This window comes from Pygocentrus nattereri, chromosome 6 (assembly GCF_015220715.1).
Source record: "Pygocentrus nattereri isolate fPygNat1 chromosome 6, fPygNat1.pri, whole genome shotgun sequence".
Classification (NCBI taxonomy): domain Eukaryota; kingdom Metazoa; phylum Chordata; class Actinopteri; order Characiformes; family Serrasalmidae; genus Pygocentrus; species Pygocentrus nattereri.
The window spans coordinates 12,311,225-12,327,908 of NC_051216.1; the positions used below are offsets into that span (position 1 = coordinate 12,311,225).

Here is a 16,684-nt window from a genome sequence, read left to right on the forward strand (position 1 = left end):
GGATGACATCAGCACTCAGCATGAATCTGTGTAATTGGCAAACATTGAGTACAGTGATACTTATTTCAAGGAAATACTTACTTTTCCTTGAATTGGTTTTTAATCTGGCACACTGGAGACATTTTAACAGAATTTTGTTTGACTTAAGTTTGGGCCTCGGGTCAGGGTCCAACTCAAAACACGACGCTGTGTGTCAGCTTGGGCTCGGACAGAAAGTTCTTGGGCTGTATTTAATTTCAGGTCTGATTAAATTCTAGGGTACATGTCCAGAATGCAATTCACGCTGCTATGGAAACTCTTAGTACTGACTTGGTTAATAAGAGTCACAATAGAAAATGAATAAAGTGTGAAGTATAGTGACACAGTAGTTTTTGACTCAGACTTAAAGGGTAAAATGGTGAAACAAATATGCATAGTACTACATACCGTGGCACGCAACCAGTTATCACTGAAGAGACAAATCAACATCTTTCCTGATGGCCTTATAAAGAAAAGCTAAACAAACATGCTGTTCCAGTTTTTTCCATGCCATTCAGATAAGTGTTTTCAATACATGAAGATAACATGTATAATACCTCTCAGACCATAATCCTGATCTAGGATGAGCTGATCCTGTTCCTATAGATAAACCGCATTCATTTGAACCCAGAATGCAAAAGCAGATAAACATTCAGAGATGACAACAACAGTTTTTACTTACAGATCTGTCCAGTACAGTGGGGATGAAGTCATATCCAATGCCCTCCACCTCATACTGGGTCTTATTAGTCTTATTGAGTTCCTCTGGCTCGGCCAGGATTGAACCCTCAGGATCCACACCGACAATCTAACACACAGGCACACACTATTACAGTCTGAACTGGATCCATACAAAATGAAACACAAGGTGAACAGCAATACAGACCATTACTAGCTACTATTATAATGAATGATTACTTTACATTAACACCAGCCTTTAAATGGCTTTATAAACGCTTTTAAATTAGTTAATTAAATGGCTAACACACACACACACACACACACACACACACACACACACACACACACACACACACACACACACACACACACATTAAAATCATTAATAAAAATAAAACTTACATAGAAAAGTAAATAAAATGGCCAACAGTGACCTGCTTCTTGCCAAATAGTGTGCCCACTATCATCTGTACAATTAAAGCTCTTGCTGGTTACTGATGTTTGTTTTGTCCAGCAGCCAGCATTAAAGCGGTCAGCCTCTTTGGATTTTTATATTTATCAGATACAACAGGACATTGTTGCTCTCTTTGTTCAGGTGTTACAAATGCTTATTAATATTTTTAACATGAATTAAATAACAAGCTAATTTTAAACTATTCATTAGGTTTTATAAGGGTAGTCCTATTGTGCAGAGGTACCTATATGGGAATCATTTACTGTAAATTTAAAAGGAAGTGTAGCGGTTTAACCTGAATTAATCTGAATGATTCATGAACAGACTGATGCCACTAATCCTGATAAGGGAATTTGAGGTCAAGAAGAAACATACAAGTGTCAAGTTCAAAACAAGTCACTGCAACGCATTTGCTCTTATTTATGATATTTTAAATACAGTCCTCTCCCCTTTGTCGCGATAATGGCATTGTAATATATGCGTTTATCCGGAGGGAGTGGACTAACAATCATTGTTTTAGCAAACATAGCTGATGAATCACATCATAAAGACTATAATGCAGTTGTATTTTTAGACAGTGCTGGTTTGATGGACAGGTTTGGGTCAAACCTTGATGTTGGGACATTTTTCCTTCAGCTTACGGGCGATACCAGTGATGGTGCCACCTGTGCCAGCTCCTGCCACCAGCATGTCTATTTTACCTGCAGGAGCAAAGAGATCACGTGATTAAAAAATTATAAGGACAATCCAATGTTGCAGTGCAATCACACACTTTACTGAAACACACTTTACTGAGTACAAATAAACACAGTAAGAATTGAGGGTGAAAGTAAGATTGCTTTGGTGTTGAACTCTGCTGGTGGAGATTGAGCTTCATCTGGAATACAATCCAGCGTTTGATGCAGGATCAGTGACGGGTATGGGTCTAAATGTACCTTAGGTAACTACAAACTCTACTGTTCAGAAGTGAAATCAACGTAAAACAAATTTTAAAAACAAACCTGACTTAATTTTCTATGTATATAAAAATTGCAGTGTATTATTTATTATTTAATAACATCTTGTTGAAATATGGAGTAAAACATCTATGAATACCTTTGGGTGGCAAGATTTCAGTATCTGAATCAGTACACACACACACACACACACACACACACATTACCATCACACTGTTCCAGGATCTCCTCGGCAGTGGTGTCATAATGAGCGAGGGGGTTGCTGGGATTGCGGTACTGATCCAAAATGTGAGCGTTAGGAATTTCATTCTTCAAGCGCCAGGCCACGCCCACATGAGACTCAGGAGAGTCAAAGCGAGCCGAGGTCGGAGTTCGAACAATCTCAGCACCAAGAGCACGCAGGACGTCCACCTGACACACAATCACATTACAAAACATAAAACTAATTATTTTCAGTGTTTTAAAGAAGTGTATTCATGTAACTGATCTATCTATAACCAAGGTACTTTCCATGTGTTCAGCTGCATCCTGTAATGTTAAATTATGCTGTGCTTACATGTTGACATTTAAAAAAAAAAAAAAGTCATTCCAGGCCTTACAGCAGTGCATGACTGACAGCGGCCATGCATGATTATCAGAACAGAGCTTTAGCTGCACTGATTGGTTATCCAAGGTATGCTGTCGTTGCTGCTGGTGGAAATTTCTGCGCTGCTTCACTGAAAACAATCAAATGCCTAGCTTGCCATTGGTTGTCCACTGTCAGAACGTAGACACAACAGAGCGTTTACAGTTGAAAGCAAAAGTTTAAACACCCTGGTCAAATTACATATTTTCCTTGATTTTCTAAGTAAAAATATGTTAACATGTCCTCTACAGGGAACAAACTTACATATGGCACTTTTCTGCAAATCTTGCACAAAAGCTGTTTATTTGCTGAATTTACAATGCTAGAAAAATTTAAGCAAAAAATGACTATAGATAGATCAAATAAGTAACAATAAATAATAAAATGCTTTATTTCTTTCCTAATAAGTTCATTTCTGCAAATAAACCATAATCATTCATGAAAAAGTGTGGTTTCTATAGAGCATGTGTAATTCATCACAATCAACCAACATATCATTCAACCAGAACCACTTCGTCAAAGAAAATATTTTGTTCCCCTAAGTTATATTTGGAGGTATGGATCTGTTCTGGGACCTCTCTGCCACTCAGTGGAAGCCTAAGACAGAGAGAGCAGCAGAAAGACCCTCCTAGGGTACAGAACAGAGCAAGCATCAAGCATGAAGGAGTTGGGAAGAGGCAGGTTATAAAATGGGCAGCTTAAATAAACGCTCTGACACATTTAGCCAATCATAAGTGTAGCAGGCAATCGGCTGACCCATTAGCTAATTGAGATCAGCTGATAACAGCTGGTGATTTGAGACTGGGGCCTGAACTTGACTTTGTGGCCTGCCAGAACTAACGCTATGCTCAGTTTTGATCAGGGTCGCTAAACATTTTGTACATATTATTTATCCAGAGTTTGTTTAAAGTCCACCTGTTAGTTCTTGTTCATGTACTTGGTCATATTCAGCATGACTCATCATATCATTTAAAACACAACAAAAGAACTTTGGTCTTTCTAAAACATATGATTTTGATTACCTTACTGTGGACCGTTTGGCCGAGACATATAGCATGAACCAATATCATCATTCTGTTTTACATCACCCTGTGAAAACACTCAGCTAGCTCAGAAGCCCTGCCTGAAATTGTGTTTCTCTCAGAAATGTCACGGTACAGAAGAAAAATGCATTAGGATTTCCCACTGATTTTGACTTCACTAGAATTCTGACACCCACCTTCTCCATACTCATTTTCTCAGGCATGACAATGATGCAGCGGTAGCCTTTTACTGCTGCAGCCAGAGCCAGACCAATCCCTGAAAAAACACAGTAAAAACCACACACCAAACATCATAATTTGCAGGGTGAATCAAAAGTCAGGATGCATCCAAATACTTTTAAGAGGCTTAATGTAGCTCGATATAATCATTTCCGTTATGCGGTAATGGGTAACATGGGTAACATTGTTACCAATGGGTAACAAATATCAGGACACCAACCGGTCAAACACATGATATCAATCTAAAATGAAGTGTCTTACACATATTTGGGTGGTTCGTGACTTTTAAAATGATGCTGCACATAAAGTATCATACATACACGTCATAGAAAATGTTTATGCCCCTTATATCTAGAATGTGTTTACAGTTCTGTCAAAAAGTATTTGGAACATATTAAAGTTTTCCAGTTTTTCTGCATATTTGTTACATTAACAGGTTTTAGATCCTCACACTAAACGTAATATGACAAGGAGAACAGGAGAAAACACAAAACACAGACAAAAACTTTTGCTATATGTAACTGCCCCTAAACTACATGGGTCTGCCACCTTTAGCAGCAACACCTGCAAATGCTTCCGACAACTGGAGATCAGTCTTTTACACTGCTGTGGAGATATTTTGGCCCTCTTGTCTTTTTTTAATTATTGTAAATGTAGTCACATTGCAGGACTTTGAAGCATTAACTTTAAGGCCATTCCAGAACATCTCAATGATGATTCCAAAACCTTAATTTTAAAAGTTATTTACTTAACTTTGTAGTTAAGTTTGAGTTTCAGATTCTGATAACAAGCACTCTCCTGCAGGATGTCCTTGTAGACAGCAGAATTCATGGTGCTGTCAATTATGACAAGTCGTTCATGCCCTGAATCAGCAAAGCATCCCCACACCATTCCGCTACCACCACCATGTTTTACTGTTGGTATGATGTTTTTATCGTGGAACGCCATGTTTGCTTCACGTCAGATGTCCTGTCTTCCAAAAAGTTCCACTTTCGACTCATCAGTCCACAGAACACTTTTCCAAAAGGCTTGGCAGTCATCAAGGTATCTTTTGGCAAACAAGAGACAAGTCTCTCTGAGGTGAGTGACGTCTGCAGTTCCTGAGATGTTCATCTGGGTTCTTTTATAACTTCCGGGATTATTTCTTGTTGTGCCCTTGGAGGAATATTGGTAGGTCAGCCACTTCTGGGAGGATTGTTATCCTCCAATGGTTTGGTCCTTTTGGAGATAATGGCTCTCACTGTGGGTCAATGGAGTCCCAGAGCCTTAGCAATGTCTTTATAATAATTTCCAGATCAAAATATTTTAATAACTTTCTTTCTCATCTTTTTTGATCACAGAATAACGTGCTGCTCACCAAGACCTCTTAGCCTACATCACATAACTGGGTTATATTTAGATGATGTTCAGATTCAACAAGGCTGGCGACAACCAAGCATGGGTGTGTCAAGTTTAATTGATACTAAAAACTAAACCAAATTTAATTAACTGGTTCATCGAGTAACTAAGGGGGCCATTCCTTTTTTTGGTGTTAAATATTTATTTCCTTCAGGAAATACAATGATCATGGAGAATGAACTGTATTTGAACTTGTATTTTCTCAGGTTGTCTTTGTCTTATTTTACACTTTGTTTGAAGATATGAAACAATTAGCTCTGACAAATATGCAAAAAAATGGAAGAAATTATGAGGGCTTTTTCACAGCACTGTATATAAAACCTAAAGAACTAAAACAGAAGAAAAAGCATCTGTTTTCCCTGAGACAGGCAGAGCAGTAGACTCTCTTGCAATCCTTTATCTGGTTCAACAGGCTCTCCCACACACAAATGCTCTTTGCAGCTTTTGTCAAAATACACAGCCTAGATCTAAAAAGTAGATCCTCATATATATATATATATATATATATATATATATATATATATATATATATATATATATATATAAATATATATATATATATATATAATGTATATATATATACACACACACACACACATACATACTCAACCACACCTGTGTTTCCAGAGGTGGGCTCGATGATGGTGTCTCCAGGTTTGAGGATTCCAGCTTTCTCTGCATCTTCCACCATACGTAGACTGATGCGGTCCTTCACACTGCCTCCAGCGTTAAAGAACTCACACTTAGCCACTGCAAACAGACACAAACCAAAAACTCATCGACCAATCAAGACGTTAAATTAAACCATTATGCATAAAGCTCACAGAAATCTAGATGAAATGAAGAATGATCCTGTCACTACTTGAAACAAATGAAACTTTATACACACCACAAATTTTTCCACACATGAAATAAATGTTTCATGAAAGCATCTTAGTGCTAAGAATGAAAGCATCAAGCAATCAAAACATTTGATGACTACCAGAACTTTACTTAAACTTAATCACTAACACTTTCAGCTCAGTCCAAATTGCTAATGTTGCGATTATCATGCTTATCATGCATAGTGCTAAATGGTGCTATACATGTTCATTCACAGCGGTTCCATTGCCACCAGAGGGTCACCAAGCAACTTCTGGGTTATTAATGTACCATTATGCTGTCTAAGATGTTCCTGTGAGGGGAACAGCAACTGGCTAAGAATATACACCCCTAGAGCCAAAAAAACAGAAAATAAAATAAAATAATGAGAAATCTTAAAGATAAACATTATTTTTTGTGCATGTTAATTTTTTATTTGGTTTTTAAATGGAAAACAAGAAGAAGCCAATCAGAGGTTTGCCTAACAAAGCAAGTTCAACTTAGACAGGTTTTTTGACTATAGTTCATCATCATCATCATCATCATCATCATCATCATCATCATCATCATCATTAACCGCTAGCCCAGATAGGGTTGCAGTAGCAATTGAGAGAGCAGAGAATCACAGATGACCCTGTCCCCTGCAACTTCCTCCAGCTCATTCCCAGGGACCCCAACCCGCTCCGAGGCCAACTTGGAGATATAATCTTTCCAGCAGGTCCTAGGACGACCCCGGGGTCTTGTAGGCCATGCCTGGTACACCCACACCGGGAGGCATCCAGGGGACATCCGGATCAGATGCCTGAACCACCTCAGCTGGCTCCTCTCAATGTGGAGGAGTAGCGGCTCTACTCTGAGCTCCTCCTGGATGACTGAGCTCCTCACTCTATCAGTTAGAGTGTAGCCTGCCACCCTACGAAGAAAGCTAATTTGCGCCGTTTGTATTCGCGATCTCGTTCTTTCGGTCATTGCCCACAGCTCATGACCATAGGTGAGGGTTGGGATGTAGACCGACCGGTAAACAGAGAGCTTTGCCTTTTGGCTCAGCTCCCTCTTTACCACTACAGTCCAGTACAGTGACTGCATTACTGCTGCCGCCTGTCCCAGCCTGTGGCCGATCTCACAACCCCTCTTCCCATCACTCATGAACAAGACCCCAAGATACTTAAACTCCTCCACCTAGGGCAGGTCCTTTCCCCTTACCTGGAGTGGGCATGCCAACCTTTTCTGAGCCAAGACCATGGACTCAGACTTGGAGGTACTGACCCACATACCAACTGCTTCACATTCAACTGCAGACCTCTCCAGCAATCGCTGGAGACATCCATGTGATTCAATCAAAAGAACATCATCTGCAAATAGCACAGATGCCACCCTCCTGACCCCGGCTACGCCCTGACACGCTGTCCATGAATATCACGAACAGGAGTGGAGACAGGGCGCAACCCTGGCAGAGTCCAATGCTAACACTGAAATATTCTGACTTAATGCCACGTATACGAACACAGCTCTCACTCCAGGAGTACAGAGATTGGATGGCCCGGGGGACCTCACACAAGATCTCAAGGAAAACGCTCATAAGCCTTGTCCAAGTCCACAAAACACATGTAGACTGGGTTGGCAAACTCCCATGCCCCCTCAACAATCTGACAGGGTGAAAAGCTTGCGAATTGTTCCACGGCAGGGATGGAATCCACATTGTTCCTCTTCAATCTGAGGTTCAACTATCGGTCGGAGTCTCCTTTCCAGCACCTTGGCATAGACTTTCCCAGGGAGGCTGAGTAGTGTGATACCCCGATAGTTGGCACACACCCTCCGGTTCCCTTTTTTAAAAATAGGGACCATCAATCCAAGGGGACTGTTCCTGAGGTCCATGCAATATTGCAGAGGCACGTTAGCCATGACAGCCCCGCAATATCCAGAGCCTTAAGCATCTCTGGATGAATCTTATCCACCCTTGGTGCCTTGCCACTGATGAGCTTACCAACTACCTCAGTGACCTCCACCAGGGAAATGGAACTTGAAACACTAGAAGCCTCTGGCCCTGACTCCTGTGAGGGAGGCATGTCTCCCGAATTAAGGAGTTCGAATTAAAGTGCTCCTTCCACCGACCGACAATATCCTCATTTGGAGTCAGAGTTTCTCCACCCTTGCCAAATACAGCTTAAGTGCATCCACCCCGACTGCTCCTGAGTCGCCGGACAGTTGTCCAGAACCTCTTTGAGGCCGAATGAAAGTCTTTTTCCATGGCCTCACCAAACTCCTCCCATGCCCTGGTTTTTGCTTCTGCCACTATTGTGGCTGCCACCTTTTTTGCCTGTTGTTACCTACCTGCTGAATTGGGAGTCCTTCGGGCCAACCAGTCCCAAAAGGCCCCTTTCTTTAGCTTGACAGCCTCCTTCACCACCGGTGTCCACCAGGAGGTTCTTGGGTTACCGCCCTGGCCGGCACCCACAAGCTTTTGGCCACAGCTACATCTGGCAACTTCCACAATGGATGTTTTGAACAGGGTCCATTCAGACTCCATGTCCCCAATCTCCTCTGAGACATGAGAAAAGCTCTCCCGGAGGTGGGAGTTGAAATCATTCAGAACAGGGGCCTCCAACAGTTGTTCCCAGCACACCCACACTATTCGTTTGGGCCTACCGGGTCTTACCATCAGTCTTCCCTGCCATCTGAACCAACTCCCCACCAGATGGTGATCAGTTGACAGCTCAGCACCTCTCTTCACCCGAATGTCCAGAACATATGGTCCCAAGTCAGACGAAACGACCATAAAGTCAATCATTGACTTTTGACCCAAGGAGCTCTGGTACCATGTACACTTATGAACATCCTTGTTCTCGAACCTGGTGTTTGTTATGGACAATCCATGTCTGGCACAGAAGTCCAATAACAATTCACCATTCGGGTTTAGATCAGGCAGGCCGTTCTTCCCAATCATGCCACTCCAGTTCTCCCAGTCATTGCCAAGAAGGCCGAATATTCTGACCTGTTGTTTCGTGCATAAACACAGACAACAGTTAGAGTTTTCCTCTCTGCAATTTTAATTCACATTGAGGCGACCTTCTTGTCCACTGGGACAAACTCCAACTGCATGGTCGCCAGCCGGGGGCTCATGAGTATCCCCACACTCACCCAGTGAAACCCCTGAGTAGGAGAGGGACCAACCCCTGTCCAGGAGTTTGGTTCCAGAGCCGACACTGTGGGTGGAGGTGAGCCCAACTACAGTGGGTTGCAAAAGTATTCAGCCCCCTTGAACTTTTCAACCTTTTGCCACATTTCAGGCTTCAAACATAAAGATATGAAATTGACATTTTTTGTGAAGAGTCAACAACAAGTGGGACACAATCGTGAAGTGGAACGAAATTTGTTGGATATTTTAAACTTTTTTTAGAAATAAAAAACTGAAAAGTGGGGCGTGCAATATTATTCAGCCCCCTTGCTTTAATACTTTGTAGCGCCACCTTTTGCTGTGATTACAGCTGCAAGTGGCTTGGGGTACGTCTCTGTCAGTCTTGCACATCGAGAGACTGAAATTTTTGCCCATTCTTCCTTGCAAAACAGCTCGAGCTCAGTGAAGTTGGATGGAGAGCGTTTGTGAACAGCAGTTTTCAGCTCTTTCCACAGATTCTCGATTGGATTCAGGTCTGGACTTTGACTTGGCCATTCTAACACCTGGATACGTTTATTTGTGAACCATTCCATTGTAGATGTTGCTTTATGTTTTGGATCATTGTCTTGTTGGAAGATAAATCTCCGTCCCAGTCTCAGGTCTTTTGCAGACTCCAACAGGTTTTCTTCCAGAATGGTCCTGTATTTGGCTCCATCCATCTTCCCATCAATATTAACCATCTTCCCTGTCCCTGCTGAAGAAAAGCAGGCCCAAACCATGATGCTGCCACCACCATGTTTGACAGTGGGGATGGTGTGTTCAGGGTGATGAGCTGTATTGCTTTTACGCCAAACATAAGTTCGATTTTGGTTTCATCTGACCAGAGCACCTTCTTCCACATGTTTGGTGTGTCTCCCAGGTGGCTTGTGGCAAACATTAAATGAGACTTTTTATGGATATCTTTGAGAAATGGCTTTTTCTTGCCACTCTTCCATAAAGCCCAGATTTGTGCAGTGTACCACTGATCGTTGTCCTATGGACAAAGTCTCCCACCTCAGCTGTAGATCTCTGCAGTTCATCCAGAGTGATCATGGGCCTCTTGGCTGCATCTATGATCAGTCTTCTCCTTGTTTGAGCTGAAAGTTTAGAGGGACGGCCGGGTCTTGGTAGATTTGCAGTGGTCTGATGCTCCTTCCATTTCAATATGATCGCTTGCACAGTGCTCCTTGAGATGTTTAAAGCTTGGGAAATCTTTTTCTATCCAAATCCGGCTTTAAACCTCTCCACAACAGTATCTCGGACCTGCCTGGTGTGTTCCTTGGTCTTCATGATGCTCTCTGCGCTTTAAACAGAACTCTGAGACTATCACAGAGCAGGTGCATTTATACGGAGACTTGATTACACACAGGTGGATTCTATTTATCATCATCAGTCATTTAGGTCAACATTGGATCATTCAGAGATCCTCACTGAACTTCTGGAGTGAGTTTGCTGCACTGAAAGTAAAGGGGCCGAATAATATTGCACGCCCCACTTTTCAGTTTTTTATTTCTAAAAAAAGTTTAAAATATCCAATAAATTTCGTTCCACTTCACAATTGTGTCCCACTTGTTGTTGATTCTTCACAAAAAATTACAATTTCATATCTTTATGTTTGAAGCCTGAAATGTGGCAAAAGGTTGAAAAGTTCAAGGGGGCTGAATACTTTTGCAACCCACTGTATACATTACATTCCATGTACCAAGAGCCAGTTTCTGCTGCAGGGGCCTAGGCAACCAAGGGCCTATCTGCAATCTCCCTCTGCCTATACGTCTATAGTCCAAGCTTCACAAAACCCAGGGGCTGTTAACTCAACAACTTTCTCTGTTAATCCAGGTCTTGATACCAAGGCTGAGATGAATCCTTGTGTGCGCAAACATGAAAGTGTGACAAACAGCCAGTCACAAAAGATAAGTAGTTGTCAAGCAGCTTATTTTCCAAAGAAGAAAAAATAAATTTTACTGCATTAATATGTGCAAAGAATTTGTGATGGTAAAACACTGATATTGCTTAACAGCCAGAATGTCAGCATTTAATGTCCCAGAGCAGATCAACCATGGAGCACAAGTTAACAAGTATCCTGAAAAAAAATTGATCCATCATTGTAAGACAGAAAATCCAGGATTAGATCCAGCTAAGGTTAAAGTTAGCTGGCTATACAAAAATCCTGTTTTTTGAAAAGTTTTTGTTCTGTGTTATATTGTTACTGAAGTTTTTGACACTAAAAAAATTAGTTTTCAAACATTAATTTCTCCTATTTTTAATTTTAAAACGTTTACAATATGTCTGGGAGAGTACTTAGGCAGACTGGGGGGGTTACTTCGTCTGCTTAGGGCCCTCAAAAGGCTGAAGCTGGTTAATTGTGTCATTGTGTGTATTTGCGCATTAGTTAAGCTACTCATGTAAATGAACAGCACAGGTTGTTAGTGAACCATGTTCTTGAAGAGGCTGGTCATTTCTGGATTGTCCACAGGAGCTGGATGTTCAAACACTATCCGATTAGATTATAACCTGTAAATCTATGGGCCAGAGATCATAACATTCAACTAAACACACACACACACACACACACACACACACACACACACACACACACACACACACACACGCACACACACACACGCACACACACACACGCACACACACGCATGGTTATCTGGCAATCGTTCCAAAGTCTTTCTGTTCAGACAAAGAAGGGGTAATCCGTTTCACATGAGCTTTCTAGAAATATCCAACGCTTGGTTTTGAGCTTCATTAAGCAGTTCAGAATCATCTGGCTTTGACTTCCACACATTTAAGCAAACTTGCTTGTTAAATGAAAGAGGGGCTTAAGCAGAAGCCTGTGACCCATCTGACCTGTTCAACTGAACCCGCTCACCCTCAGTACAGCACAGGCACTTTTACAGGGCAGGAAAAGCATATATGAAGACTGAGCAACACTGAAGCATTTCATATGGATGCCAAACAATGGAGTTTTTTTAAACAAAAGACAGACACATTACATACTGTACTGTATGAAAGTCTCTGATGTGTGAAAACTGACCTAGGTTGAAGAGATTGGATGTCATTTATGACTTAGAATATGAATAAATAATATGAATAGAATAGAATAGAATAGCTTTAGTGTCAGTACAATGAAATATGGCTTGCAATTCCTCCAATTTGCTGGCTTGTAGGGTTGCACAGTATACATTTCTTAATGTTCTTTGTAATACTGATACTGCACAAGACTGGGTTGCAACATGCAAATGATTAATCATTCCATCATCATCATCATCATCATCATCATCACAGCTCCAGATGAGCATTTTGTAGATGTTTTGATGAGTCATGGTATTCATGTAATTCAACATTTGGAAATGATCTTGGTCAAGACTAAAGACAGTTTCATTATAGTTTCACTAACTAATTTTTCATATTACGCCATAATATTATGATACATAGCGTTGTTAATTACAAAGCAATATTATATATATATATATAAAAATGAGAGAGAGAGAGCCAGAAGGGATAGATCCTATTTATTCATTTGTAAAGTATATTATATGTATGTTAGCTTAAATATTTTCAAATCTCTCCTTGAAGATGTCCTATATTTATAGATATCATACATTATCTGCAAACATACCTAGTTTATCAAATGAATACTTCATTACTGTAAATCATACTATACCATGTTACTTTGATATAATACTATGTTTCATAGTGTGTTACTGGCAAAAGCACAGTGCCTAGATCAATATTTTGAAGCAATTTTGGCTGCCTAAAACTTTTGCACAGTAGTGTATGTATGCATATGCGTGCACACACACACACACACACACACACACACACACACACACACACACACACACACACACACACACACAGGTACGTAAAAATAACTGTGTGCTATGTTACAGAATAAATGATCAGGCCTGCTTTAAATACTGTAAGGGACTGAAGCAATGATATCTCTGAGAATTGCTACTTCCAAGCCCCTCATGACAAATCAAATCCGGCTTGGTGCCGACTCGCTCCTTAGCAGTCATCCTGAGGATTATAGTCACTGCCAACTTTTGGTTCCTCAGCTTTCTTAAACTGGCCAAACGAGTCTCATATTTCAGATAAAGATCCAGACGTTGACTCAACTTCACAAGACTTTGAGCCTCATTAAAAACAGAGGAGGCTGAAGTGAAAGAACTTGTGTGTGAATGCATAAAAAACAGCACAGGAGTGGAGTTAATTTATGCCAAAGTTTCCAATATGTTTTTTAAATCCCAAATAAAATATTGAGTATGAAAATGTCAAAAATGTGTTGCAAATACAAATGAGAGTTAAATCAAACTTTTTTTTTAAAGATTATTACTCATTTTCTCTCATTATTATATATATATATATATCTGTTTAATTTTGCCAGCTTTTGCTTTAACTTTTCCTTTTTGATGATACATTTTTTGTTTCTTGTGCAGTTTTAACAGGAGGCGGGTATTAGAAGAGGCCATTCAAATGCACTCTCCAATGGTCAACTGATTTGGAGTGACAGGTCTTTTGGATAAGTAGCCACTCAGCATGAACTGCCCCCAACATGGCAGAAAACACTGTAGTGATTGCTGAATTGAGTCCAGTGCTGCACTGGCATATCCGACATTATGAACGTGTCTATGGGTTCTGTGTCAGCCTGTATAAAAGGATATAACAATTATTTAGGGCACTGGATAACAAAAACTTAGTTGTTTATGAATGAAGGAAGCTGTACCACCTTTTGAGTTTGTAGATGCCAGAGCTAGCTAGCCTAGCAGTGTTCTCTGGGGGTAAACAGACGAGCCATTCCCGTCTATCAGCCATCTCGCGGCAGCAGTAACTCACAGGTGGCAGTAAATGGTGGATAAATGAATATTTATTTATTTAAAGTGGATTTGTTCTCGTGTTTTAGCAGGACTGCATTTTTGTCTGAGGAATCTGTTTAATGAGTGGGTTTGGGAAACTCACAAATGAGAGAATGTTCCATGCTTGAGAACCTTATTTAAAACACTCATTAATCCTGAGATCTGATGTCATTTTCTTTCATGTATTCCACCTGCCCCACTGACCTGTCCCTACTCAGTGTTCTGTAACCATATAACTTATCATTTAAGTGTCCACTACTTCCAGGCCCAGCACACCTGAGCAGGATTGACAAGGCTGACTCAATACTCACGGATCTCACACTTGAGTCCAAGCGTTTTTGGGATCTTGTTGATGCGGACCATTGGGGTGTCCCCAATCATTCCCAGGATGTTGGGCAGAATGCTGGGGACTTTCTTCCTGTAGGAAGATGAAGCACATTACTGTTACACGTCCAGATAAAACACATAATAGATGAAGTGAAACACATAAGGGAAACAACTGGGGGCATTTCAGAAATCCAGGTTTCTTAGTTGGCCAAGTATGTTAAGCCAAAATTCAAGCCTGTCCAATAGGATAAGAGGTCAGAGATGTTTATATTGGACAAACCTCTCTTTCGGCTAAAGTTATCCAGGTTTACAAAAAAACCCTGCTTTGTTGAAGACCCACCAGTGCACAAAGCAAGTCATCCATAAAGACATGGATGAGCGAGTTTGGTGTGGAAGAAGTTGACTGGCCTGCACAGAGTCCTGACTTCAATCCAATAGAACACCTTTGGGATGAATTAGAGTGGAGACACGTGCCAGGCCTTCTTGTCCAACACCAGTCTGACCTCACAAATGTGCTTGTAGAAGAACGGTCAAAATTTCCTATAAACACATTCCTTGCCCTTGTGGAAAACCTTCCCAGAAGTGTTAAAGCTGTTATAGCTGCAAAGGGTGAGCAGACATCATATTAAACCCTGTGGTTTAAGAATGAAATGTCACCCAAGTTCATATGCATGTGAAGACAGATGACCGAATACTTTTGAAACTATAGTGTATAAATATATTACATTTCATTGTATGATATGAACCTGTCCAGGGTGTATCCTGCCTTCTGCCCAATGACTGCTGGGATAGGCTCCAGCAGCCCCCGCGACCCTGACGGAGAAGCGGCTTGGAAAATGGATGGATGGATGCATGATATGATCAAAGTGGAGAGTTTTAGGAGAATCTGAACTGTGTATCTCAGCCACCTCAACATGGCTTTTGGAACAATTAAACTTATTGAGCATAAATATTACAGCTTCATTACAGCTATCACAGTATCACAGTAGGATCATAGTAATGAGAGGAAGGTCATATCCTGAAACCACCTGTTTGATTAATGAGTCTGCATGTTCTTCAGTCACTATGACTGAGCAATCTACTCTGTGAGTCATAGTGTCATGTGTTAACAGCACTTTTCCTTTTTCTAGCACAACAACAAGACAAAACAAACAAGATCTTTGGAAAGAGCACAGCTATTTAACTTCCAACAGCTTCAGGCGAATCAAACCTCCCAAATGTAGGCTGTTGTTATGATCTTCAACATGCCCAGACAGGACACTGGTGTTTATGAGAACTTAAACTCCTCCATCCTCCTGTATCAGCGTGCCCCCATTCAGCTGAGCAATGTCAGGCTTTTCTACATTTTTTGACAAGAAAATTAATCAGATCTATCTACTTCTCAGCCATTCTCCTTTACAGATTTTCCATCTTTGAACACAAACTTAACTTGTTTCAAACCTGTTGATTCCTTTTCTGTCTCTGAACTCATCATTAAGTCTAATGGTCCCTTGTCAGCTTGACCCTGCCCCCACCCCTCTACTCAAGGCCTGTTCATCTGTAGTCAACACCCCAATTGCTATAGTGATAAATTCATGTCTCTCTTCTGGTTCTGTTCCTTCTGCCCTTAAAACTGCTGCAGTTACTCCGTTACTTAAGAAACCTGAATTGGACCCGACTTCTCTTTCTAATTACACACCTTCCATTCTTAACTAAAGTAATGGAAAGAGTGGTTGCTTCCCAACTCCATACATTTCTGAGTGATAATGCCTTCTATGAGCCTTTTCAGTCTGGTTTCCATACTCACCACAGCACTGAGACAGCTCTTCTGCAAGTCGTTAATGATCTTCTCCAGTCTGCTGATAGTGGTTCTCTCAATATTCTCCTTCTCCTCGACTTAAGTGCAGCATTTGATACTGGTAATCATGATGTTCTCATTTCTCATCTTTTCTCTAATCACTGACACAGCATTACAGTGGTTCAGGTCATATCTTACAGACAGACATCAGTTTATTACACTAGGCCCACAGAAGTCCTCCTTCTCTCCTGTTAGATGTGATGTCCCGCAGGGCTCAGTTCTTGGACCCTTACTTTTCTTAAT

General features: G+C 40.9%; 1 protein-coding gene across 1 annotated transcript in view; it reads right to left on the reverse strand.

The window, feature by feature from the left end:
* Positions 1 to 16,684, reverse strand: part of cbsb (cystathionine beta-synthase b) — a 43,661-nt gene that overhangs the window by 17,311 nt on the left and 9,666 nt on the right. Inside the window, exons 3-8 of the mRNA XM_017713478.2 lie at positions 14,589 to 14,695; positions 6,010 to 6,144; positions 3,954 to 4,033; positions 2,316 to 2,520; positions 1,763 to 1,854; positions 701 to 826 (exon numbers count right to left, since the gene is read on the reverse strand). Coding sequence (XP_017568967.1) covers positions 701 to 826; positions 1,763 to 1,854; positions 2,316 to 2,520; positions 3,954 to 4,033; positions 6,010 to 6,144; positions 14,589 to 14,695 — 745 coding nt within the window. The remainder of the gene's footprint in view (positions 1 to 700; positions 827 to 1,762; positions 1,855 to 2,315; positions 2,521 to 3,953; positions 4,034 to 6,009; positions 6,145 to 14,588; positions 14,696 to 16,684) is intronic.